The 27109-nt window shown below is 28.4% G+C and overlaps 1 protein-coding gene across 1 annotated transcript; it reads right to left on the bottom strand.

Annotated features, from left to right (window-relative positions):
* Positions 1-24854, bottom strand: LOC135931119 (short transient receptor potential channel 7-like). The gene is made up of 11 exons (XM_065468003.1): positions 23884-24854; positions 20216-20461; positions 9257-9421; positions 8774-9011; positions 8401-8613; positions 7647-7902; positions 7156-7354; positions 4417-4635; positions 3028-3105; positions 2418-2487; positions 1-304 (listed from the first exon to the last, which is right to left on the bottom strand). The coding sequence occupies exons 1-11, from the start codon at positions 24685-24687 to the stop codon at positions 129-131; spliced, it is 2664 nt and encodes an 887-aa protein (XP_065324075.1). The 5' UTR covers positions 24688-24854; the 3' UTR covers positions 1-128.
* Positions 24855-27109: the final 2255 nt, after the last annotated feature.

Here is a 27109-nt window from a genome sequence, read left to right on the forward strand (position 1 = left end):
AGGGTGAGTGGGTGTATAGTTAGTAAATATATATATATAATTAATATATCGAGCAATTAAAATCCATCACTATAATATAATCGAAATATTTTATGAAAATCGAGTGGGAAACGAAAATGATTTCTGATTCAAAGTTTCATGTTGAGATCCTTTCCTCCTATGTTAAAAGATCTCCTAGGGTACATGTTGCTGGAATATTTGTTGTCTATAAACTCTGCAAGCATACCTTTGAGTTCATTGATGTCGCTCTTCATTTTTTCGTTAGCTTGCTTTAGCATACCGTATTTAATGTCAATCGTGTCACCTTAAGCAGATAACATAAAAAAGGGGGGGGGGGTTTATATTATGAGTTTTACTCAAAATTAAAGGTGTTTTTTTAAAGTGAAAATTAAAAAAATCGGGAATGATAATAACCATCTTTCATAATAATTCTGAGTTGTCGTTAAGCACTTTTAACGGTGCTCTTTGGAACCCCAAATATACTAATTGGTGACATATTTTGATCTAAATAGTATTAAAAGATATAATTTTGAACGAATTTTCAATAAATAATAAAGATTTCATATTTCATATTTGATATTTATTTTTTTAACTGTGAATGTAGGGTTACAGGACACTTCATTATCAACAATATTGGGTGTAATATAAATATTTAGATAAGTAGATGAGCTTTATGGTAAGATAATATAATATGACGCATTAAGCACCGCTTGAACAAATCGCATCTACTACAAATGAGACATAAAGCTCTTGATAAAATTATTCTATAGGCTAGATTTTACATTATATTATAATTTATATTTTGACTAATTTGAAAAGTTTTTAAAATTAAAATTTTATTTAATAAATTCTTTAAATTCCTAATTAAAAGAAAATATCTAATATTACGTCTATCACACATTAAATTTAATTTTAAAAGATAAATAAATATAATAAATTGTTATATACAGTATTTGAATTTTTTAAAATGAGATTTCCCCTATCACATCACACTGTTCTTTTATAATAATTAAATTTCCTTCATTAACTAAAACTTCTGAAAATCTATAGTTTCTTTTAGATGGGCAAAAATATTTTATTTATTTCTAGCTTTTAAATATATTTGGCCAATTTTTCTAATATTCTGGATGAGTGATACAGGATTTCAAATCTTCTAATGAAAACATTCATCATATTAAAAAAGTTTTGAAGAAAAAAAATTCCCCTCATCCCCTAAAATACTTATATGTACTTAGGATAGACCTCCTTGTTGTACAAATTAAATAATGGGAAAATAGTTTATAACAATGGATAGCTAGGCATATGTTTTCTTATATTTTTTAATGATGTTATCAAAGTATCATTCCTATTAACTAAATTTCACCCAATTTTTAAAAATGATCCTTAGAAATTATAAAGACATTACAAATATGTATTTAAAATGACACCAACCAAATAACTAATTTTATAGAATAAACAAATATTTGGTTTGGGTTAATTTAAGACAAAACAAAACAAAAGGTAGCGTCATTAATCTAAACTTTTTAACTTAATGATATCAATGATACAGCATACGAAATGTTTTCCAGCAATAAACAAATTTTGGATAGCCATATCCCCAAAAATATATATTCACTTAGACAAAGTATGTAGGTTACCTAGAGATCTGTCTCCCACTCAAAGGAGGATTAGACATTAAATCTTCACCTGACTTAACTCTTTCAAAATTAATGTGCAGAGACTTCTACATCCCTCTAAGCCAATGACGATTTTACCTTTTTAAATATTCTACCCGCTATCCCCTTCTACCAAATAATTAGTAAAAAAGACGAAAAAACAACTTCAAATTAAAACAACCCTCTACCCCCCCCCCCTACAACCTCACAACTTTATTTAAATATCAATAGAGTTTTTATAATTACCTACATTACCTACCCCCCTTTCTGAAATATTCAAAGAATTGTATTAGCTAGAACTATTCTAGCATTGGCGCCTTCCAACTAAACAGCGAACTTTGCTGAGTGAAAGAAACAATAAAATATCGCCAAAAATTTTAAAATCTCTAAGGGTAATATTTCCATATCTATCATTTTTACCCCTCTTAAAACTTCTGGCAAATTTTCCCCTGTCGTTTTCTTTAGAAATCTAGGGGCAAACACATCCTATGGTAAACAGAGATACATTTTATGAAGGCTGATTTGAGGCAGAGGCTAACTAAAGCTATAGCCACTCTCACGGCAAATTAAATTAGTCTCACCGATGGGCCGCTATCTGAAGGAACTATCATAGATACTTTCTTTTTAATTCTTTATATATTTTCATGCATTTTATTGGAATAATAATGTAATATTATATATTTTTTTTATTAAGATGTGATTAATAAATAGTTTTTTTAAATAACTTAACTTTGATGAGTTAAAATTATAATAAATGAATACCTTCATTTTGGGGAATTCCTGTGTACAGAATTGCGTGCAAATAACGTCTTATAATTTTTCTCATCATAATCTACCGATTTAATAATAAATTAAAAATCCAATTTTTATCAATTTACATAAATGACTTGTTTAGTATAAATAAAGTTTAATTTTTATCAGAGACCTTGACGCTAAGGGGCAAAAGTAAATTTGGTATCTCTTTAAGAACCCCGATTTACATAAGTTCTAAGAAAAAATCCAAGCCAAAATTAACAAAGGGAAATATGAAAATTAATAAATTAACAAAAAAAAGGGAAATTCTAAATTAGTAAAAAGGATATGCAAATATAATTGAAAAAAGGAAATTTAATAAAAAATCATTGCACAAGAACCAAAATTTGATCATTTTGGCAGCCAAAGACACTGCCCAGCCTGCTCCCCCATATGCATGGGCCGGAGCCCAAGCAATCTATTTATGCTGGCATAAGTTGAATAGAAGGAGTATTTATAACAACATTGTGATTTTTTTTAAAAACATATGATATGAAGTTTACATATAAATTTAAACCTGATCCCTTAAAAAATTATCTACTATTCCTTTAATAAATGGAAAGCCACCCAGTTGACTTACATCATATTTTTCGTCAATAATTCCATCCCGCATATTTTCCCGGTTCAGCCCATTGGTCAATGCTAATTTCCGATTTTTCTAAATAATAGAATTTACAGTTTTATCTAGAACTTCATTGCAATAGAGAAAATAACCTGTGAGAAAAAAAACTGAAAAATAAACTCAAGGAAAAAATATACAAAAAAACTGAAGAAAAAAAAACTAAAGAAAAAAATAGGAATAAAATCTGCGGAAAATAAATAGAGGGGAAAATGCCTGAAACTAGAGAAAATGTTTAAAAATATCTCTATTAATTAAAATAAATATATAGTTAAAAATATAACAAAACTACTATCTTTTAGATAGACTGGAACTATTTGTTGATTAATTTAAATTGTATAAGTTCTTGATATAAAAAATTAATTTATGTTTTATTTCAGATACCTGCAGAAGTCAGAATAATTCAAGATTATATTTCGAAATCGGCCTGGGGACAGTTTTTTTTATTAATAATCATTTTCTAATAATTTTTATATTTTTTTAATAAAAATTGTACAAATATTCACTAAGTTTTGGATTTTAATTCGGTTTTAAAAAATAAGGATTCGGGGTCAAATGTTTTTTAGATTTCGATTTGTTACAAGTTCAAAAAATATCCTGAACCCAAATGTTTAAAACTTTGCAAACTTTAAAAAAAATTAATAATTAAGCTGTAAAAGAAAAATCTTAATTAATTTAAGATAAAAGAAATTCTTCATTTAAAAATAAATATAATAATTTAATTTCCACTTATTTTTTAACATTAATCTTATCATCAGACATAATTACAACCAATTTAAATTTACCAATAAATAGTCACCTTAAAAAATGCTCCATTTAAAAGATGGTATTTTTTTGTTGCTTGTTTTATTAGATATTTTTTTGTTTGAGATTTTTTCCCCAAGTTATTTATTCCTAAGTTTTTCTCTTTCCTTAAAATTTTTTTCTGCAGTTTTTTTTCTGTCACGTGTTTTTTTCCCAGTTTTTTTCGGTCAAAGTTTTTTTTTCTACAGGCTTTTTTCCCCGAGATTTCTTAATTTATTTATACTATATAGAAAAAATAATTTTGATGTCTTAAAATAAAGAATATGAATTAGAAGATAAGGTTATCCAAAAAATATAAAAGTAACTAAATTATATTTTAAAATAATCAAAAATTGGTTGAACTCCAATTACTGATTCGCTATTTAGGATTTCCCTAAAATTGTACATTTATAAAAATACTTAGACTTCAAATTTAACACTTAAGTATTATAATAGTTAATATATTTAATGTAACTTTGATTTTAAGATGCTGTTGTAAGAAATTCAAATTTATAATAAAGTTTTATTTTAATACTCTAATTTACGATTCTTAAAATGTAATTTTACATTGAAAATCTTGGGGTCATTAGCACCTCGATGAAATGACGCTTTTCGCATTATAAATAAACTGGTGTGCTTTACAAGTTCAGCCACGGCAAATAAAATTCCACTCAAGAAATCGAGCGATGGAAGCAAATTAAAGGGGATAGGCAAATATTCGCGTTCTTGGATGAAGGACATCCAAAGCTTAGAACGGGCGTATTTCCATTCAACGTCTTCGTCATCCTGTACGATGGAAAAAGAACTAAAATATAAGAATGCAAAGGAGGGGGAAAGGTATGAAAGGTAAATAAAAGCGAATCCCGAAAAAAAAGCCAAATGAACTGCAGGGTAAAAAAAAACATGGAAAAGAACTATAGGAAAAAAAATGCCGGAAGAAAAAAAGGAATAAAGATTGTGGATAAAAAATCTCAAGGGAAAAAAAACTGCAGGAAGAAAAAATTTAAGAAAAATAACTTCAGATTTTTTTTAAAATATATATTTGAAAATAAAATAAAAGCTTTTATTTCTGTTAATCATAGACAAATAGCTTTTGAACTATGACATCCTATTTTGACTTGTTTTAAACGTTTGCGGCATTTTTATTTCCGTATTTTTTTTCTCGTTTTCTTGTTTTTAATCTCTTACTTCTTAGGCTGAAGCCTCAACTAAATAGATCGCAAGTTTTTTCACATAGCCAGTATGGGGGTTTTCTCGGGTACATAGTAATTTATTTTAAAGAGAAAATCATAAATTTGCATTATTCAAGGTTTAAATAAAATTTAAAATAATGGCCCGGTACAAAAATTGTGCATAAGTAACACGGCTCGAATTAAATATTTATTGTGTGGGCTGAGCTGTACATGTTCCTGTGTTTAATTTCTTCACCGAACATATATGAAATTAGTTAAAATTCCTTTTAAAAAATATTTATTTTATATCTTTCCAAATTGGGGTTTAATAGCGTTATCTAAGGTGTTCTAGCTATTTTTCAGCGTTATTTCTCATGGGCAATGGTTTATTTAATATAAATATTTTTATTATTACGGGAGACCGGGGTCAGGTGGCAGGGATTTCCAATTTTTGCGATATTGTTTTTAATCACAAGTCTAAAATATTGATTTTTTTTATTGCAAAAATGAGAAAATCGCTTATTTATTATCCTAATTCTAGAGGAAGCAATATCATCTTCTATTTTTGTAAGATTCTTTATATATTTTTTAATTCCCTGCTGACTTTTAAAACCCAGCCATAACCGGCTTATTAAATTTATGAACCTGAACTAAGCCACCAAATTCTGACTGGCTTTCGGGCCAATTTGTTAGTCTGTAGATTGCTCATAAATAGCACAAAGGCTTGAACATATAGTAGAAATATCTCGATACTTAAGCAATATTTTTGACGAAAATATTGAGTTAGCCGTTAATAAAAATCGGTTCAAATGGATATTGTACTACTAGTGACATGTTCTTTATCTCTCATAAATATTGACCTACTGGATATACATGCGCAATTAATAAGATTCTTGACTCTAAATATTACCTGTAATTTCTTTCCACAAATTTTCTCCCATTACCAGATAAAGTATTTATAATTATATTATAAATGCTAAATAATTGTCAAAATGTTTATTATTATGCTATAAAAAATAATTTTCAAAATATTTATTATTTTATTATAAATGCTCTTTGTCAAATTTTTTGACGTTATATAAATTAAAAGACAAAAAATTGTCAAAATTAAGAATATGTCGTAATTGAGATATGGTATACCTAAAAATTATGAATTTCTCTATTTTAAATCTGTTAAAAGTGATATTTAACTTAGAAAATTGCTTGACCAGGAAAATATTCCAGCATGAATAAGGTAACACTGTATATTTCAGAAAATTTTGCTGAGAAAGTTTGAACTATTTTTAATTTATATTAATTTTTATATTGATTTTCATAGTTGATGGGAAAAACTGAAATTTATAAGGTATGTATTCTACAGATTTTGGAATATATTTGTGATCAAATCAAAACCCTTTTAAAAATAGTCTTCAAATTGAAAGATTCCAAACTCCTATGGATTCAATATCTCAATAAGAAATATAAATCTTTTTAATTTTTATAAAATTTAAATATGTCTATTTAGTTTAGTTTATATTTATTCAAAATTTTGTATTATTAGAAACTAATATTTAAGTGGCTATGAAGTCGATTAATTTACATAACATCATCATCATGATAGCAATTTTCTAAAAAACGTCCAAATTTTATTTACAATATAAAACCTATTCTTAATATAAACTAAATCTAACCAATAACTCTCCAAACTATAAGAAATCTTAGTCGTAAAATAGTAGATTTTAACCCTATTGTACCATGATGATATCAAATTAACTAGTTGATAAAAAATATTTGAGATTCATTCATTTCCTATATTTCCTATTTTGTTATCAAATTTATATAGAGTGGCAAAATTTTAAGAATCCTAATAGGGGTGTAAAATGCTAAAATTTTGAAAACCCAAGTCGGTTTTAAAACAATTAAAACAAATAAAAAAATTGGGGTTAATTGAAAAATGCAAAAAATTTTAATAGGTATTATTCCAAATTTCTTTGATTGGGAGATTTAAAATGATAAGGGTATTGGCTATAAGTATCGTCGTAAATATAAAGGATTGGCCAAAAAGTAGATAAAAGGGAATCAATATATTTTTTTTAAATTAATAACTTATCCTGTAGCAATTTTGAATATTGTCAAAAAAGGAAGGCAAAAAAACTTTGATTTGTTGAAATGAATCGGTCATCATAGCTATGAGCATATTAACGAGTACGACTATTGAAGTAGCTGTGTACATTCCATAAAGAATATAACCCGAATTCTGGATGAAAATCCTTGATTTATTATCGAATTTAGGAGCGTTGGGTTCACCCATGCCGAAAGTAGACCAAAAGAGTATCCTGAAAGTGCCTTCCAGTCTATATATATACAAATAATAAAAATAATTTATTTATTGACGCAAAATACTTTGCAAATTGAATAAACCAACAAGATATACGAAGAGTATTAATTATCTTTCTATTAGAGGTTGGTGCGAAGGTTCAAACTAGCCCGTGTAATTTTAAATTTTTAAGTTACAAGTCCAGCCCGAAGATAGCGTGCGGGCTTTAGGATAGGCCGACCTCTAATTTGCTGTATCAACTGACTTAAAATGCACTACCCTCCCTTTTAGTTAAACCATATTATATATCAGTGAATAATATATTTTACGATGTAAAACTGTCGTTCGATCCTTCTTTACTGTACATTCCATACAAATTAGTCATAGCGCAAATGAAGGCCGTCAAAACTAGCACGAAAATAAATCCAAATTTAACTATATCTTCCAGCATCCGGCCCAGACTAATTTGCAATGGACCGACTTGCTCGTTAGCGGGTAAAAAGTAAGCCATACGCATGAAACTCATTACGTTTGCGAAAGAGAAGAATACGTTGAAAATAGCTACAGGTGTTTCTAAGGATTCGGCTATATATTATATTTTATTATAAATTACACGAGCATGTATGGGTAAAATATTATTTTATGAATATTGAGATTTCGACCTTATTTATCATGGATAATATAATTTGAATTCGTGTTGCACCTGACTTAAGGCTAACTTCAAAATGACTTAGCCAAGTTTTTATACTAAAATTATTGGTCTCGATCTTCAAATTGAGGCTCAACTCAGAGCTTTAAATTCACCTTTTTAGGCTAAAAGCTTAACTAAGCTGCATTAAAGTTGGGAAAAGTTAGGTGAAGTTCTGACAAGAGTTATAAGTAGTGCCGCTAACACGAGGGGTTATGAATCAATTGCATCAATAAAATTCTAGAAGGCGCCTGCATACAAACATAGTAAGTATCCATTTTATATTTTAGTTTCATGGAGAGGAGGGTTTCATATTATCGGCAGGATAGTGAGCAGAAAGAGGGGTTTAGAGGGTTTTGGATAAAAGGTGCGACAAGGATAACAAAAAAATTTACATCTTTTTCCATTGCGGCCCTCAATATCGGCCAAAAAGTCTTGAAAGGTCGTGAAATTAATTGCATTGTAAGTTTTGAAGTATATGGTGAAGAGTGTAGCGTAAGCGGCAACGTAGAGAAGAATGAGATTAAAATCTAAGTAATTCCACCAATCAGCGAGATAATTGACAGGTCCTTCGTTGAAAATCTGGTTCACTTCATTGACCAAATAACCTTTTAAATATGGCAGAGAATTTTAAAATTAATTTTAAGTAAGATTTTCATATATAAATGAAAGCACAAACCGTATGTAGATATATATTTATATTTTAATGATCCTACCTCCCCTCTCCCCCCCCCGTGCCTTACATTATTTCAAATTATTTTAAATAACCTATAACCCACAGCACGACTAACAAATGAATTATGCCGAACAAGTATAGGTATTGAGCTTCATGTAATTCTTCCTTGGTGTTATCGTTTAAGTATGTTGCCAACGGTGGTAAACCCAACATCTGTCGAAACAGCTGATCATTTCTCACACTCAAAAGCCCCAGGAGTAGAAGAAAGATCACGTGAGACATGGCATGCATCATAAAATTCATAATAGGACTTTGCAAAAATCTACGAAACTTTTTCCAAATAATTCAAATTTTTTTTTAAAGCTTGTGAAGCATTAATTCTTGAATTATTTACTTTCACAATTTATCTTAAATAATATTTTAACACTAGGATATGAAAATTTTTAAAAAAATTCCAGATTCAAGGTCAGTAAGTGTTGAATTTCAGAAATAGGGGGTGGGGGCAAAAAAACCTCTCCAAATAATTTTTTTTAGTATAATTTTAATTTAACAAAAACTTTAATACTTTCACTAACTTGCTTGATAGGCACGATGTAATACCCCAGTGCCAGTAAAGGGATAAAAATTCCTACTAGAAAGACTATAGCTATTTTTCCCATCGAATTACAATGTTGCCAAAAGGTAAAGCCTCGATACCAAAATATGGAGAGTTGTTGTTGGCAACTAGGATGCGATATAAACTTTTATTACAATAAAAAATAGTACATATAATATTATTTCAGTCATTTTTATATATATATGTCGTAATTTTTAAAGGGATCATGACTATCCGGGATCTTCACGGGATTTAAAGAGATAAAAAATTAGGGTTTTAAGTTAAGGAATGATAATACAGTATTATCACGTTTTAATCGTGATAAAGAGGAATCTTATTTTAAAAGCATTTTCCACGCGTTTGGTTGCGTTTTTTAATTTTATTGTTATTCATTAATTTTCAATGTTGTTTTTTTTGGCCTTTTGATATAAGATATGTCTAATATAGGGTATCAATCGATAGCTAATCAAAAGATCTATTCAACTGGAGGTCAATCTCTCCTCCCCATAATTGGGTCTAGGTCTTGGGGGGTCGAAAATATTTTTATCAACATAAAATATCGATATGGGTATCAAATAAAAGCTAATTTTATTATGGTTTGACTGAAAGTCTTCATTCTTGGCATTCTTGGTCTTGATGGGTATAACTTGGTCTGAGGGGGGGGGGGGGGTGTAAAAAAATTTTTTTTTGGATATGGGTATCAAATAAGCTAATTTTAATATGGTTTGATCAAAGTCTTCATTCTTGGTCTTGATGGGTATGACTTGGTCTGTAAGAGGTGGGGGTAGATGGGGGGGGGGGGGGTGTAAAATTTTTTTTGATATGGTAAAATATTTTTTTTATTGTAATAATAATAATCACTCATAGAGGGCGGGTCTAGGTCTTGGAGGGTGAGGAATATTTTTATCAACATAAAATATATATATGGGTATCAAATTAAAGCTCACAAATATCTTTAGATTGAAAGTATTCATTTTTTGTCTTGATGGGTATGATTGCCAGGCCCTCAACATATTAACAAAATGTCTAGTTGGATAGAATTTACAGAAATAAAAGAGAATGAAGATAAAACAATTTTTTAAATCTTTTTTCGGTTCCAATCCTGAACTTGAAATATATAATTTGCAGTGTAGCACAATATTCCATAGCTATTTTTTTTAGTATCGATATCATTAGCGTGCAACATTTTTTTAAAAAGAGAGATAACGGTAGCTCGTTACTAAATAAATAGGAAAAATTATTATAATAATTTTATAATTAATTCTAAAATCATAATCTTTTAATTTAATTTTATTTTAAAATTTAAATTTACATTTAAAAATATGCATTGTAAATATATTTTTCAAAAAAATAAAAATTTTTAAATGTCGACAGTAGAGAATGATAATGAAAATAATTTTGGTACAGATCATATCGACAAAGTAATATCCCTTGAAAATGAAGATGATAAGGAATTTCCTTTTCTTTAATTCACAAATTATTTTAATTTCGATAAAAATTAACACAGGGTATAAATTTTCCTGTAAGATGTGGTCGAGGTTTTATCATCAAACAAGACTAGTTGCTTCAACTTAAGAAAACATTTAAAGGTAATATATCAACCAAAAATTAATATGTATAGCTCAATTCTTAATTTTTAAAAAAAAATTAGAGCATCTATAATAGTTTTTGAGTTAGATGAGTTTATTCTGGCATAGTCTAAACTTACTATATTTCAACTGGCCATAAGATAGTGAATTTTTATGGGTATCTAATAAATAGTAATTAAAAAATCTTTTTATTATATTAATTTTATCAGGTTAAGCGGGCATCCTAAGATGTAAAGAATATTATTATTAACGCAGAACATAAACATGGGTATTAAATAAAAGTTAAATACATTTAGACTTCATAAATACAATTATAAGCAGGGGTTAAATATAGTCATTATTTATAAACTCATTGTAGCTTAATGATAAAATTATTTGCTAGCAACTTAATCTAATTTGTAATTTTTAAATTTCAAAATTTCGGTTATATTTGAAACCATCGATTCACAAGTTTTATGACATAAATTTTTCTTATTGCAGTTATAAATTATTGCACTTCTTTATAAGCAAATCATCTATATTATAATTTTTTTTCAAGCCATATAATCAACAACATATTTTATTGATTTTGAAAATTAATTTAAAATATATGAACAATTATTTATTATTTACACAAATAATATTTAAGTGACATTTTGTGGAACAATTAATGCCATTTTTAAAACATTTACATTCTTATTGTTGCAACTTTTTTGGCAATTGCAAATTGATTTAAAATTACCATAAGAAGATGTACTTCTTGATGCTGTTATTATGGAGTTGATCTTATTAGGAATGGTAAAATTGGTAAATTTTTTTGATTTATGAACGTTCGTTTTTATAAATGGGGAACCAATTTTTCCCAAATTAGTTCAGTCAAACCATATTAAAATTAGTTTTTATTTGATACCCATATCAAAAAAAATTATTTTTTATACCCCCCCCCACCCCCCAGACCAAGTCATACCCATCAAAACCAAGAATGAAGACTTTCAGTCAAACCATATTAAAATTAGCTTTTATTTGATACCCATATCAAAAAAAATATTATTTACACACACCCCCCCCTCCACCCCCCCCCCCCAGACCAAGTCCATCAATACCAAGAATAAAGACTTACCGTCAAACCATATTAAAATTAGCTTTTATTTGATACTCATATCAAAAAAAATTATTTTTTACACCCCCCTCCCTCCCCGACCTTCCTCTTCCTTCAGACCAAGTCATACCCAGACCAAGAATGAAGACTTTCAGTCAAACCATATTAAAATTAGCTTTTATTTGATACCCATATCGATATTTTGTGTTGATAAAAATATTTACCCCCCAAGACCTATACTGGCCCATTATGGGGGAGAGATTGACCTCCAGTGAATAGATCTTTTGATCAGCTATCGATTACCCTATATTAGACATATCTTATATCATAAGACCAAAAAAAACAACATTGAAAATTAATTAATAACAATAAAATTAAAAAACGCAACGAAACTCGTGGAAAACGCTTTTAAATTAAGATTCCTCTTTATTACGATTAAAACGTGATACTGCCGTATAGTTCTTTATCTTTTAAAAAATTGAAATTTTAAAGGGATCCCTTTAAATCCTGTGAAGATCCCGGATAGTCATGATCGCTTTAAAAATTACGACATATATAAAATCATTAAAATAAATATATTTTTGTCTTGTGCTCTCTTAAATTTATGAATATTAAACCTAGGGGCAGTCCACTTTTTTTAACACCATCCTACAACTGAATGTTACAAAGATAGGAAATAAAATCCAATTTATACTTCTACAATTGCAAACATTTTAAGCGTACCTTTAATGAATTGGACCAGACCTAATAAATAGTTTTATAAAATTTAAAATTACAAAGAAAAGAGGCACTAAAAATAAAATTAGTAAAGAAGATGCCTCAACCGAATTAGGGAAAGAATTTTTAGGCATAGCTCGTAAAATTCTTTGTTCAGCTCGGTCTGAAAAATAAAATTCTAAGCCGCCACCCCCCCCCCCTCCCTCCCCCGGAATAGAATATCTTTTATTTGCAGTATTCTAAGTTTTAAAAAAACTTGTAAAATTTCCACAAGTTTCACAACCAGGCCTGATTTTTTTTAACCCGACCCTATAAGGATATCGAATTTCCAAATGGGTACAATATAATGGTAATAATATCATAGTTATTATGATCCATCATGCATTCAGATTAAAAATGGACGAACAGGTAAGGAGATAAAAATAGGGGAGACAAAAATCATTTTTTACATTAAAAAAAATGATAATTCCCCAATACAGAAGTGTATTACTCAAAAAAAACCTTCATTGTTTTAAAGGATCAATTTTAGAAGAATCAATCAAATTGAATTTTGACAAGGTGATTTAGTAAACAAATAATTTTCAACAAAATAATAAGATTATAAATATTATATACTAATGGTAATTCTGATAATTATAAAAGAAATGCAATATATTCGATGTAAATATGATCAATACTGCATTTGCATAAAAAAAAATATAGTTAAATTTGATTTAAATTAAAGGAATTGTGACAGGGGCTAGCTTCTCTTAATGATATTGGAATGGAAACCATCTCCATTTTAAAAACTTATTCTTATTAGTTATTTTAAAGATTCTAAAAATTATTTTATTAACTCAAATTTATTTATTAATGAGATTTAACATCGCCTACCTATTTCCTCCTTTAAAAGGATTAAAAAAAAGGTTTATTATATATAGAATTTATATATAATAGTATTATATATATATTGGGCCAGGGGGGTGAATCATATGTGGGCCTACTGCTATACTATTTGATACAAAGAACTGCCAGCCTCTTATTTTTGATCTTAAGACAAACCAATTATGTATGGCCGCCAGTCCCGCTTTCATTATAATCCCTATTTCCCAACCTCATAGAATTTTCCATCCTATGCTTATCATTCTTATAATAGTATTATATATATAACAGTATTATTCTAGTCTGGTAACATTTACAATATAATTGATTACATAATTGCCTTTTATCATTATCAATTAACCTAGTAATTGTAGGGGGTTTAAAGAAAATCGCGTTTATTTTTTTTATATAACATATACATTATACTAAAGTGTTTTTTTTGTAAATGTATGCCAAAGTGTTTATTGCATAGGGGATAATTATATAATTATTAATGAGATAAACCACGATATATTTGTGTATGTTTTTCGTCGAATATTTAACTGTAGTAAGAAAATTTTAGCTATGCTTTATTTACTATTCTCCCCATCTGCATATTATTATCTCGACCTCGTTTCCCCATTTTAATCACATATAAAAGTTAGACTACTTGTTAAATTCAAAGTGTCAAGCCATACTTTTATATCTTGTTCCTGTTCTTATATTTTTTGTTTGTTGTTAGATAAAACCTATACCAGTATATTTTTATAATGCCCCCGTTCTTATATTTTTACTACTCAAACTTGTATGCTCTTCTATACCTAAGCTAGGCGCTGACAAGTTCTTAGCGAAGTTTATTTGGGTTTAAGTTTTCTGTCTCTAGTTGAAGTAAAACGGTAGCTGGCAGGTACCCTCGACCCCACTAAGAACTCGAGTAAGTCACACTGCGCCTTACATTCTCTAAGCTGGCGGTTATAATAGTTGAGTTGTGACTCAATTAATATATTATATATAAATTTGTTATAGCTATAGGTTAGAACAGGAAAGTTTAGAAATATTTTTAGTTCAGAGATGATAATTACATTTTATATATGGATAAAATATCGTCTTAGTTACCATATAGTTTGGGTTTAAAAAATATAAAAAGGTAACTTAAAGTAATAATAATCTAATATTAATTATGCATAAACGACGAATTCATATTCTACAAATTTATCTTCAAAATTAGGAGTTATAATTATCAAATTCATGAATAAAAAAAAGGGTATTCGGACCTTATACCGCAAGCTTTTTCAGCAAAAGTCATAATAAAAAATATTTGCTTACGGATTAATCCGAAAGTATTAATCGTACCGCAAATGCATTACCGACCTTGAAAGTGAATGCATTACAGCAAAACAAAATATTACCAGGAAAACATTACTCCGAAAACGAAGCTATTCCGATATATTGGTAAACATAAATGTTTGTTTATTTTTACCGACATGAGGAACGGGCTTAGGTCTGAATCTGGGAACTGTCAAGGGCTATTAAATATTGGGTTAGACTAAGATTTATTAAGAAATATAATTAGGATATATAGACTGGATGTGATGCAGCTTAATAGGACCGTAATCACGGGGGGCCATGAGGGATTGCCCTTCACTCCCAAAAAATTTTAGGCTTCTAAACCTGGCCTCGGAATTTTTTTGGCCCCCATAAATGGCCTACAAAAATATTTCCGGCCCCTAAATATTTGATAAATTTTTAGTTATTAAATTTTCATGTATCATTAATCATTAAATCTAAATGGAAAAACAATAAAATTCAGAGAAAAATAGAGCTAAAAATAGAGCTATTAAAACATGAAGCCTTTAAAGGTCATTTAAATTCAATATGGCTTGATAAAAATCATAATATAAAGAATTACACGGAAATACCGACTATTTTAGTGAATTATCAAGTTTGTTCTAATTTATATTTTATGAAATATTTGATTTGACACAATTTCTCAGCACACAAAAGCCCCCTTTTTATGTGTAAGCTGCAGATAAAAATATAATTTATTCTTCAGGACCTTTTATTAAATGTTTTCATACACCTGCCAAAAAGTTGAAAAATTATAAAATCAATTGCCTAATACACATCACCATAAATTCAAAATGAAGTCATATATTATCGCAGAAATGGTTATGGAATCTATCTCAATTTTAACAATAGTGAGATGCCGTTTTTTTGAAGGTTAATAAATTAGATGTAGCAGGCTTGTGGAATAATCGATAATTAAATAGGGATAATTGATTTAGAAAGTCTTTCTGCTGAAAACTTTATAAATTACATTTTAAAACAACTTATTTAAAGATTAATTCATCTAATATAAAGAGTGTTATGCTGCAAATGTCATGTCTAGTTTAATTCATCTAATATAAAGAGTGTTATGCTGCAAATGTCATGTCAGGTTGAAATGGAAGTTAACAAACTTTGCTCCAAAATTATTACTTAGAAGATGTATATACATTGTTTCAAACACAACTTGCATCGTGTTAATAATTGGTATAACAATATTTATGTAATTTTTAATTTTTTCAATTTAGCAAACGAATTGTACAATTTTTTAGGTATTTTAATGTTTCCTGTAAATAGAGAGACCATTCTTTTAAAAGACTTTTACAAAGATGTGGACTGGTATTAGGAAAACATCTCATCATTTATGAGAATTTTGAGGATATTGGTGAAGTATTATTTTACTATTATAATAGAACTCTCAACTCGGAAGTTTCCACTCATGATTTAACACTGGTCTTTTGTCTCAATCCATGAATATTTATATTATTTGGCCGTTGCAATAAAATATTCAAAGATTATAATCTTGTATATTATTTTAATTCATTGACCCCCCCCCCCCGACTTAAAATATTTTATTGCTGATAAAAACGCCTCAATGCATCCTTATTAAATCTTAATATTATAATATCACATCATAAAATGAAAATAACAAAGAGATTATTAGGGGCTGAAGTAGCAGAAAAACATGATTTTGAAAATATTATTAATGAATAAAAAAATAATCATATGGCAAGGAAAGAATTATATAAATGCTTTTCAGCAGGTTATATCATTGGGATATCAAAAGCTTTCTGGAGGCTTCATTCTCTGCACTCAGGAGGGTTTTATCAAGCAGGAGAGAATCGATGAAAGATAAAAGAAAACAAAATTTAGTTTTGATGTCTTATGAAATAACCCAAAATTTATTTATTGTTAAAATTTAAAAATAAAAATCGTAATAGTATTCATAATATTTGCATTTAAAAATTTGGGTCTAATTATTTGTTTTATTTTAAAAACCCCCAACCCTCCACTAAATAAACAGACATCCTTCCCCTCCCAAATAAAAATTCCTGGCTAAGGGTCTGGGTTTAACATTTATAACTGGCATATACTATATATTAGATATAGGGTATATTATAACTCATTTTTAAATTAAATAAATTTGATAATCAATTTTCTTGTAGTAATGTAATTACGGTAATTTATTTGCTGATATATTAGCGGCTATGTATTCATGAAAATGCTTTAGCGGTAATGCATTATTGAAAATATACTTCAATCAAACATTTGTGAAAAAAGTTTTACGGTAAATGACATGTAACCAAAATTGTATAATTATTTCACGCATTCCTTGCCTCTCCGTTACTCAAGAAATACCCTATAGCCATTAAAAAATATGGAGAAAAATGGCTCCTATCAACCCCTCCCCCAAACTCCCTTTATATAGAAACTCTCCATAGTTTTAGGATTCAACATAACTATTTTTTAAAATTGCCTTGAACTTTGTTCTTTAGATTTTTTAATGACCGTCCGATTTCAAAAAATTGAAAATTTTATATCACAGAATCTTTAAGGATTGAGAATACAAAAGACTGAATCATCTGTTAGATTTTTGTTTTTAATTCCGTCACGAGGGGATCTCATTAATTTCAAATTTGCCAATATTGATAATGGATCTGAAGAAATTAAAGCCATCTCCGGCAAAGATCCTAGACTTATCTTTCATCATAGCAATTTAGGAATAGTTCTACCTAACGATTGTTGCAACATAGTATTTTATTCTTTAGCTCTTTTCTTCACAAGGATTTCAACATTATATCTTCTTTTCCTCACGTATTTAAAACATTCTTAAAAAATAGAATCATCATATTCCGTGAGAATAAAAATTCCATGAATAGCATATCCAAAGGCCTAAAAAGTTCAAATATCACTTGGTGAGACTCGAAAAGGTGCAAAATAACTTGTTGCCTATAACCCATTTATCTAATAAAAACTATTGGCAATAGAACCTACACTACCCTAGGGAAAGGGTTCACCATTAGCATGGATACACTTGCACGTCGACATTATAACTAAATCAAACAGGTTGAAATATTCGCTATATCACAACATATGGGAAACATATATTTCTTAATAAACAAAATGCATTTCATATCCGTGATCATATACACCTAGGGAATTCATAAAATTCTTTCTAAATAAAATATATATATTTTTAAACATATTATGTTGATCGTAATGAATTTTATATCTGCCAGAACATTATTTATTTTTTTAAAATCGGTTTATATATTGTATTTATTTGTACAAAAGAAAATTGCATCTTAAATTAAATTTTATAAGTTATATGTTAGTTTTTATTAGGGTTGGGTATTTGATCGGTTAAATATTATTCGGTCAATTGTATCTGACCGGCCAAATATGGTAAAATTAAATTAGGATTTTATAACGCTTTGTTAGGTATATCTAATAACTAATATACAAAATATATACAAAAATAAATATATTTTATTGAATTTGGTAATATATTGATTCATTCTTGAAATATTGTTTCGTTTTCACTCTATGGCAGGGTCGTTTTCTTGTTCAATTGAATAATCATTTTGTTTTATGTTTTTAATTGATCGTAAAATATAATGAACGCTAACTAATTTCTGGAAGTCAAAGTTTCCGATCGATTTCGGTTCTTTATATGAATATTACCCCAACCGGTCAATTTTTTCTGAAGTATAAGTTAATATTTCCTAATTCTTAAAGGATAAGGAGGGCAAAACGTTTTCCACCAACTTCGAAGTCGGATTAATAGTTATGGATTCTACCACATTCCACATTTGTTTATCAAAAACTGCTTACAACAAGAATTTACTATTTAAGATGGCTTGATTATAACCACCTTGCAAAATTCCTAGTTCATTGATTATATTACAAGTTTCGTGGAGTTCATTATTCGTGAGATTTTATTCTTAAAATTGAGGATCTAATAAGTAAGCAGCATCATAGTAATTGTATTTAGATTATTCTTTCTTGTTTCAAACATATTTATAATTTCTTCTGATGGAGAAAATATGTCCTTGGCATGATTGTATAATATGTTGTTCTAAAGATAACCTCTCATTCCATGGGACAAAGTGAACATGTCTTTTTGAATTCTCAATAATTACATAGCTAGCGATTTAAGTAATTTAATTTACATTTTTTATCCAAAATTGTTCTTCATTTAAGATATGTGATAACTTATTTCTCTTGAACATATATCACAAACAGTTTCTTCAACGATGGACGCTTTCAAAGCTATTATTAATCTGTATTTGTTGCATACACGAAGAAACCCAACTCGTTAAACAAATCAAACATAAAGTGTGGGGTGTTAACCGGCTCGATTTGTGCCGATTTTTAAAAGTTAACTCCATATTTTAGCCAGAAAAATACTGTCTAAGCCACGATATTTCGTTAATAGATGTTCAAACATATGTGCAACCTATGAGCAAAATCTTAAGGTTTGGATAATAATTTTCCTAATAAAATATTGAGTTAGCCGTTTTTTAAAATCGGCTCAAAATGAGCCTTTTAACAACACTATTAAAGTGGGTGATATGGCATGTTGATTTCTATAGGGAAAAAATCATGTCCTTGGTATATGTTTATTTTAAAAAAAAATTAACCATTTTTTATTTATGTGAAATAAATAACTTCTTGTTCAAGATATGACATTTTAGGACATTTGACCATAATTAACCTGTCAAATATACTGGTCAATTGACCAACTGGCCAACCCTGTATTTCTATTTTATTTTAATATTATATTTCAATTTTTATATAAAAAATAATAATTTCGATTCTTTTTTTATATGTACATGTATTATTTCGTTGTCGTTGGCAGTTTATCGATATTATAAATATAATGCTAAATTTATTATATAATATCTTTAACTCGTTAATTTTTTGAAAGAAATATAGACATTTAATTATTATATTTTTTATTTTGACAATATGTTTTTAAAATATTTTTTTATAAAAGAAGCTATAAAATACTTTATATTTATTTTCATTTTTTTTAAAAAAAAATAATAGAAAAAAAAATTAAATTATATATCCTTTAAAAAATGTTAAACAAAATATCATTTAATTGTTAACATAAATTATTTATAAAATGTCCTATCTGGGAAAAATATTAAGGGGATGGTTTAAAAAAATGTTGTTAGATTAGATTCGATTAAGTTTAAACATTTGCTTTAATTATTTATGAATTTTAAAAAGGTGGTGGTGTATTTTATATATGAAAAATCTATTTTTTTTCTTTTTCCCCATAATATAAAATTATAAGTGATTCAAGGAATGAATAAATTAAAATTAATGCTCAAATGAATGAATGACGGGGTGAATGAATCGAATGTTACGAACGTTGTACCTTTTTCTGTTTAGTTTTGATGGCAATTTTGAGCATATTCAACTCGGAGCCGTCTATTTCGTCGGCATTGAAAGCGTCTATATTCATCATGAGATTCTTGTCCCTGTCACTTTTAATAAATTTGTTTCTAGGCTTTGGCACGGATTTGCCTTTTAAAATTGTTAGCAGTTCGTCGGTGGATCGACATAAGTTCTCAAGATCAACGGAATAATCTTTACACTGGTTGCTGAGATTTACGTATTCCATCTTTAATTAATTTTGTAACGATAAAATAACTAGTTTACTTTTCAATTTAAAGTTAATTTTCAAGTTACTAGCTACATATTAAAATATGTTAAATATTTATTATATAATATATATCACATCATTCATTATTTTTACAATAGGATTTCCCAAATAAAATTCCTATTCACTTACATCTAGGGATAGACTGGCTATATACTCTCTGGGATCTCACCACGAGGCCCCTTAAAAATAGAGATTGAGGCCTCTCGAGGCCCCCAACAAAATATCTTATAGATGGGAACATTTTAAAGTTCGAATTATATTAGAAAGTTTAGCTATTCCAATTTTATTTTCAAAAATAATTATTATTCAAAGGAATGAATATTAACTGCTATTATATATTTGTATATTTTGTTATAAATTATAATCAAAAGATCTATATAAGCAAAAAAAATGCATAATGGCCTTTTATCAAACTTATATATATATCAGGCATTGTTTTTATAGTATTACATTATCGCCACTGTATTTTATTTTAATTTTTTCTTATTGATATAGACATTTTAGAGAGCAATCTATATAAATTTAACCTATTTTCTTTAATTTTTGTCTGATTTTTATTTTTTAAAGTTTCCAAATAACTTTATCAGAGATTATTGGGTCAACTAAAAAATATATACGTTATAATTAATTTTTATTAAAAAACCGAAACAAATCGAAAACACCGATATGTCACCCAAAAACCGGTATGAATTTATTTGAAATAACCGGAAACGAATTAGACCTTTTTCGAATTTTAACCAAATGCCGGAATGGAATTGAATCGCTTATGTTTAACGGTTTGTCATCTCGCTCAAAAATGACAAAAAATTAACATATTTTTTTTATATAAATTTAAATTAAAAATGAATTCTAAAAAATAGCCATATTATATGCCCTCTTCAAAAAAAATATAGTATCATAGCACTAGCTAGAGTTCTGTATCCCGACGCGAATTTATTTAATTATTTGTAGACCCGAAGCCTCCTGCCAGACCGTAAATTTTTAATTTAAAAATTATAAATTATTTAAGGCATTTTTATAAATTAAATAAAAATAAAAAATCCACAATTGCTTATCATAATATCAAAGAAAGGGAAAACATTATTTTCAGACAATTTATTTGAAAAAAAAATGAATATTAATTTAATTCTAGTCATCTCATGTAGGCTAATCCTATCCCACATTAGATATTTTTTTTAAAACCCCTAAACATATCATATATAATTTTAGTCTATGTCAGGAGTAAAATCGAACTCTATTAGTGAAAGTCAAACGTCCATCCTAGTTGAAAAGCTTACTGTCTGTCTCAAAAAAATTTCTCATTTGCATAGTGAAATAAGTTATTTTTTAGTATATCGTGTTTATTATTATTATGCAAATTATAATTTTTATTTTTGTTGTTTCATGTAAATTCATTCTTCCTCTTGCTTAATTAAAAGTTGTTACTTTTTTCTATATAGATTATCATATTATTATAAATAAAATTATTATAACTTAATCATTTAATTTAAAAAAAAGGATACAAGTACTGGTCTCATTTCGGTACGTCATTAGTGTTGTTAAACGGCTCGATTTGAGCCGATTTTTAAAAACGGATAACTTAATATTTTAGCCAGAAAAATATTGCCTAAGCCTCGATATTTCGTTAATAGATGTGTAAACCTTTGTGTCATCTATGAGCAAATTTAGGCTTGCATAATATTTTTCTGAATAAAACATTGAGTTAGCCGTTTTTAAAAATTGGCTCAAATCAAGCCGTTTAACAACACTATACGCCATTATCACAATGCAACCCAAGATATCTACGAAAATATTAGCAAATTTTTATAAATTGAACCTAAAGCCTCGTTTATAAAAACTAACAGCGAATTGACATCACTCTCCATCGTTATGCTTTAAATACAAAATTAAATATAAATTATAGGAAACATTTATTATGGTGTTGTTGGGCTAAACGATGAGACAACTGTGAATATCGCTTAACTAAACTCATTACATGTTTAAGCTTCCTCATGGTTTCTTTAAATGAAGCCTAACATGGTATAGAAAAAAGGAATTATTTATTCATATACTTTTATAGTGAAGAGTTTTATTATTCCTTTTAATCAATATATATTTTCAATTTTTTTAAAAAAATATTAAATTTTATTTACAAAATTATTAGGGACGTGAGCGAAATGTTCGCATCCCTTTGTGGGTGTTGTACATTTGGAATAGTTCTATCCCATCTTTTGCCACCTTTGGATGTGTCCTGAAAATTCGGACGTTTAACGTTATTAAATTCATAGACTATTCCCTTAAGAATTGGAGCACGGCAGAGATGAATTCTCTCTAACGGGTCATCTTTTATTTCAAATAGTATTTGGGCTGATTCCTTCATAATATCGATCTTTTTCCCCTATGTAGCGGGTCTATCTACTTTTACATTTCGTAAGACAAGGGACAAAGAGCACAAAATTAGGACTCACCTACATTATTTTTTGCAGATCTAGACTTAAGAATTTGTTTGTACGATGTGCATTTAACCATAATTTGGCCTCTTTTCTTTTTATTATTATTAAAATTTTTCATTAAAAATTGACAACTTGAACCTAAATTTTGATTTGTAATATTATCTACGACTTCAACTTCATCATCCGAATCACAATTTTGCAAATTAAATCGATGAACGAGGAAAAAATTGAATTTATAACTGATTTATACATATTACTTAATTTATTTAAAAATTGTAATTGTAAGTTGCAATCCTTAGATAATTTTTTTGTGATTACCAATTATAAGTTACTTTTATTTTTTATTTTTATAGTTATATATAATTAATATTATAAAATTACTTTTTCCTACATATAATTGATTATAATATTTATTAATAAGTAATTGTATTCTATACTTTATACTTGAGTAATCAATTACTATCTCGTTCTGTGGGAAATATCCTCTCAATAATTTGTCCAAACGAAAATATAATAGGAAAATTTTAATTATAGTAGCCAATGGTCAATGAGATAAAATTAGATATGTTAATCTTTCAAGATAGAATGATGCAAATACTAAGTAAACCTTTTTTTTACCCTTAGACGATATCTTTTCTTTCTTACATTTGAATCATCATAAATTATGGTATTTCGTCAATGGACTCATGGTGGTAAACATAGGTTCGAGGTTCTCCTCAAAGAATATTTTAATCTAATTATATTTTGGATATTATATGCACTACCGTACAGTGAAAAATGGTGGATTATCTTTAAGGGGGATGTTCGTTTTAATACCGACAAGTATATTATAAATCAAGCATAGCTGTTCTATATGGTTTAAATGACTTTATGTTATCAAGATTTTACTTCAATAAATAGAACAAACAAGGTGTAAATGATTATTTTTCTTAGGCAATATATTTTAACCTTAAATTCTTTTTCCACTTTGGACAGGTCGGCGAGCTCCTTGCTGAGTTCAAATGCCGTGTTAAGTGGGTCATTGCTAGAGAGGCTTATATAGGCCTGACTGGCCAACCCTTTATAAGCGTTAAGCCTGGAGCGCGAATGTCTTACGGAATCAAATTTTCGTTGATTACTACAGCTTATGCACTTGCAGTCGTAAGCGTGGGGTCGTGGTATTACGGCCCCATTTGCCAAGAGCAGTTGAATAAGCTTCACATTATTCCTGTGTGCAGCCAGAATAATTGGTGACATATCGGCTGAAAAACTCAGGTTTTCCGTCTCAGTACTGAAGAAAGAATCGTTACCGAGAAGTTGGTTCTTGACACGTGTATTTCTATGGAATGGATGCTGCAAGATTTGTTCGCATATGGCCAGATTACCTTTGTCAATAGCATGGAGCCAGGCCTCCCCCACCCTTTGCAACTGCATCCGAGGAATTAGAAAGTCGATCACATCAATCTGCTCCTCAAGTACTGCCAGTTGCAAAGCGCTTCTGCCTAGGTAATCGACACAATTAAGATTCAGGCCCGGATTTTCTTGTATAATCTCGTGAAGAGAAATTTGATCCCCCTTTTCCGCGGCATTCAAATATCTCCGTTCTATTTCAGTCAAGGAGGCATCACCAAATATTATTTGTGAGAGTCTTTCGTGCAAATTGTTTTTGGGGTCTAGGGAATTGTTGGTGTTTTGATTGCTATATCCACCGCTTCCAATTTTTGGATTTTGAATTTTTTGGGAGTATGAATAAGGATCTTTTGGTTGTTTCATTCTTTATATTATTGATTGAGTTTTGGATAGTGAAAAAGAATATCATAATTTTCTAAGTTATAATTGCAGAAAATCATTTTGGCTCTGCTTTATTAGTATGAGTGTCAGCATGATCGCCTTAAACATCTCAAGGAAAAAGGTTAATAAAAATATAGATCTTTTTTTAAAAAAAATTATATTTATATTATCTGTTTTTTTTAAAAAAAATTTAATAAAAGGAAAATGATATAAATCATCATACCTGTTCAATATATAAGGTATCAAATATAATAATATAAAATTTGAAAAATAAATGAAAAAAATTTATAAATATTTCAGTGTTTTCAATTTTATGTTAATAATTTTAAGCGTTATAATTTTTATTGAAGAATATAAAATGCTTTTTGATTAAGAACTAGACCGAGCTACATATTCTCTCACCAATGTTTACCAATTCCTCTTTTCTGCATTTTAAGAAATATTTTCCATAATAGTCGAACCTAGACAGACATACTAAGAGAGACATTTTCTCGGGCTCGATTTGACCAAACTTCAATTTAGATTTTTTATTCTAGTTGGGTCAAACTTTAACCTCAGGGAAAACGTAAATTATTTTGGTTTTTCAAATACTTATATTAAATTTCAAGAAAAATGAAAAAGATATTTTCAAAAAAAATTTATTTTTAGCATCTATAATTAGTAGATTTATTTTATTTTTTAAAAATTATATATATTTAAAATAATATGTAAACTATTTATAAAATAAAATTTATATAAAAACTATATTAAATAAAATAATAATTAAACATTTAATTGATCAACGGGGCTTATAGACCCATGTATAGATATGCAGTTAGAACGGCAGATTTCAGTTGATATTCTCTGTCGAAGGTAGAAGCCTTTTTTTAGATCATCTGTGATTAAGCGTAACCTTTGCCCTATTGTTTTGAATAATTTTAGTGCTTTTTAGCAAAAATTTTTCTTTAGTTTTCTTATCTGATCGGACAAGTTTTGATCCAGAACCTTTAAAAAAATAATTGTGTCGGATCGATGGAACAGAAAATATAAATTTTGGTTCTGAACTAATTATGTTTGCCGCCAAATTTTTATTAGACATTCTAAATAAAAATATTTAACCCTAAATTCTTGCATTCACACATTCATATAAAAATTTGTCGAATATTAATGGCGTATATTCTTTGTATTTTTGTAAGTTTTTGACTCTTTTTTAAAAAAATTTATCGCTTGAGGCTAAAAAGTATCTTAAAATATTGGGTGGTACCGGGCTATTTGTGAAAGATATTTTGTCATGGACCATTGTAGATTTTTTTTTTAATTATGAGTTATTTTTTTTAATCACAAAAATAATTACGGCCTGACCGGAAAAAATTAAATAAAATTACACCAGGCCAAAATATTTTTCTGGCAGAGCATGGTCCTACTATGCGGAGGGCATGTAGATCTCGCAAAATATTTTTTCACGGCCCGGGTCCGAGACCCGAGTTCGACTTTAAACAATTTTTGCTGTCCGAGTGCGACCCGGGCCCGAGCCCAAATTTTTTATTCCAGTCCCACCCGATTAAAATTATTTTGAAATTTGAGTTTATTAAATATTATGATGTCTAAGAAAAAAATAAAAATTATATGTATTTATTCACGCATTGCCACCTCAAATAAAAGTAAATTTATCTCCCATAAATAAACTCGAATCAATTGTCAAATAAAGTTGCAAAACCAAGTATAACATTTCATTAATTTGTATATATTTATATATAACAATAATAATAATAATAACGATGATATTAAATAGACATATTAATAGAATCAGAATGTGAATAATTATGTTATATAAACAATTGTGATTCTGATTGATATCTTGCAGAAACAAAATGAATATTGAGGCTATTTCTTTCGGGTCGAGTTCGGCCTCGGATAGAACACCTCTTGTAACCTGAAGACTGAGTCCGAGAAAAAAGCCTGCAACGTCCGAACCCGATCCGAATCTTGAGTCGGACTTTGGGCAGCTGTGTAAGCCTCTAGGCACGACACAAGATAACCATTAAAACTTTAAAGCAAGATTGAAGCCAGTTATGAGAAAATAGGAAAGGGGAAGAGGTATATAGATGTCGCTAATTTGATTTGGACATCTTATTTTGATAATTTTGATGAATTTTTTGCTAGTTTTGATGACTTCGAAGAAGATAAAAAGCGAATTTTTTTAGGAGGAGGGGGGGGGGGCATATCGTCATTGCATTGACTTGGTGATGTAGAAATTCTTAGACCGGGCTAAAAAATCACGGGTGAAAACACCTTTCTAAAAATCTTTATGGACTGGGTCATGCTGATATCTAATAATTATAATAAATTCATATGTAAAAATTTAATGTATTTTAAGGGAAAGATTTTTCATAAACATTCATAATTTATAATTTTATCTAATTTT

Source organism: Gordionus sp. m RMFG-2023, chromosome 1, assembly GCF_954871325.1.
Source record: "Gordionus sp. m RMFG-2023 chromosome 1, tfGorSpeb1-WG-v2, whole genome shotgun sequence".
NCBI lineage: Eukaryota > Metazoa > Nematomorpha > Gordioida > Chordodea > Parachordodidae > Gordionus > Gordionus sp. m RMFG-2023.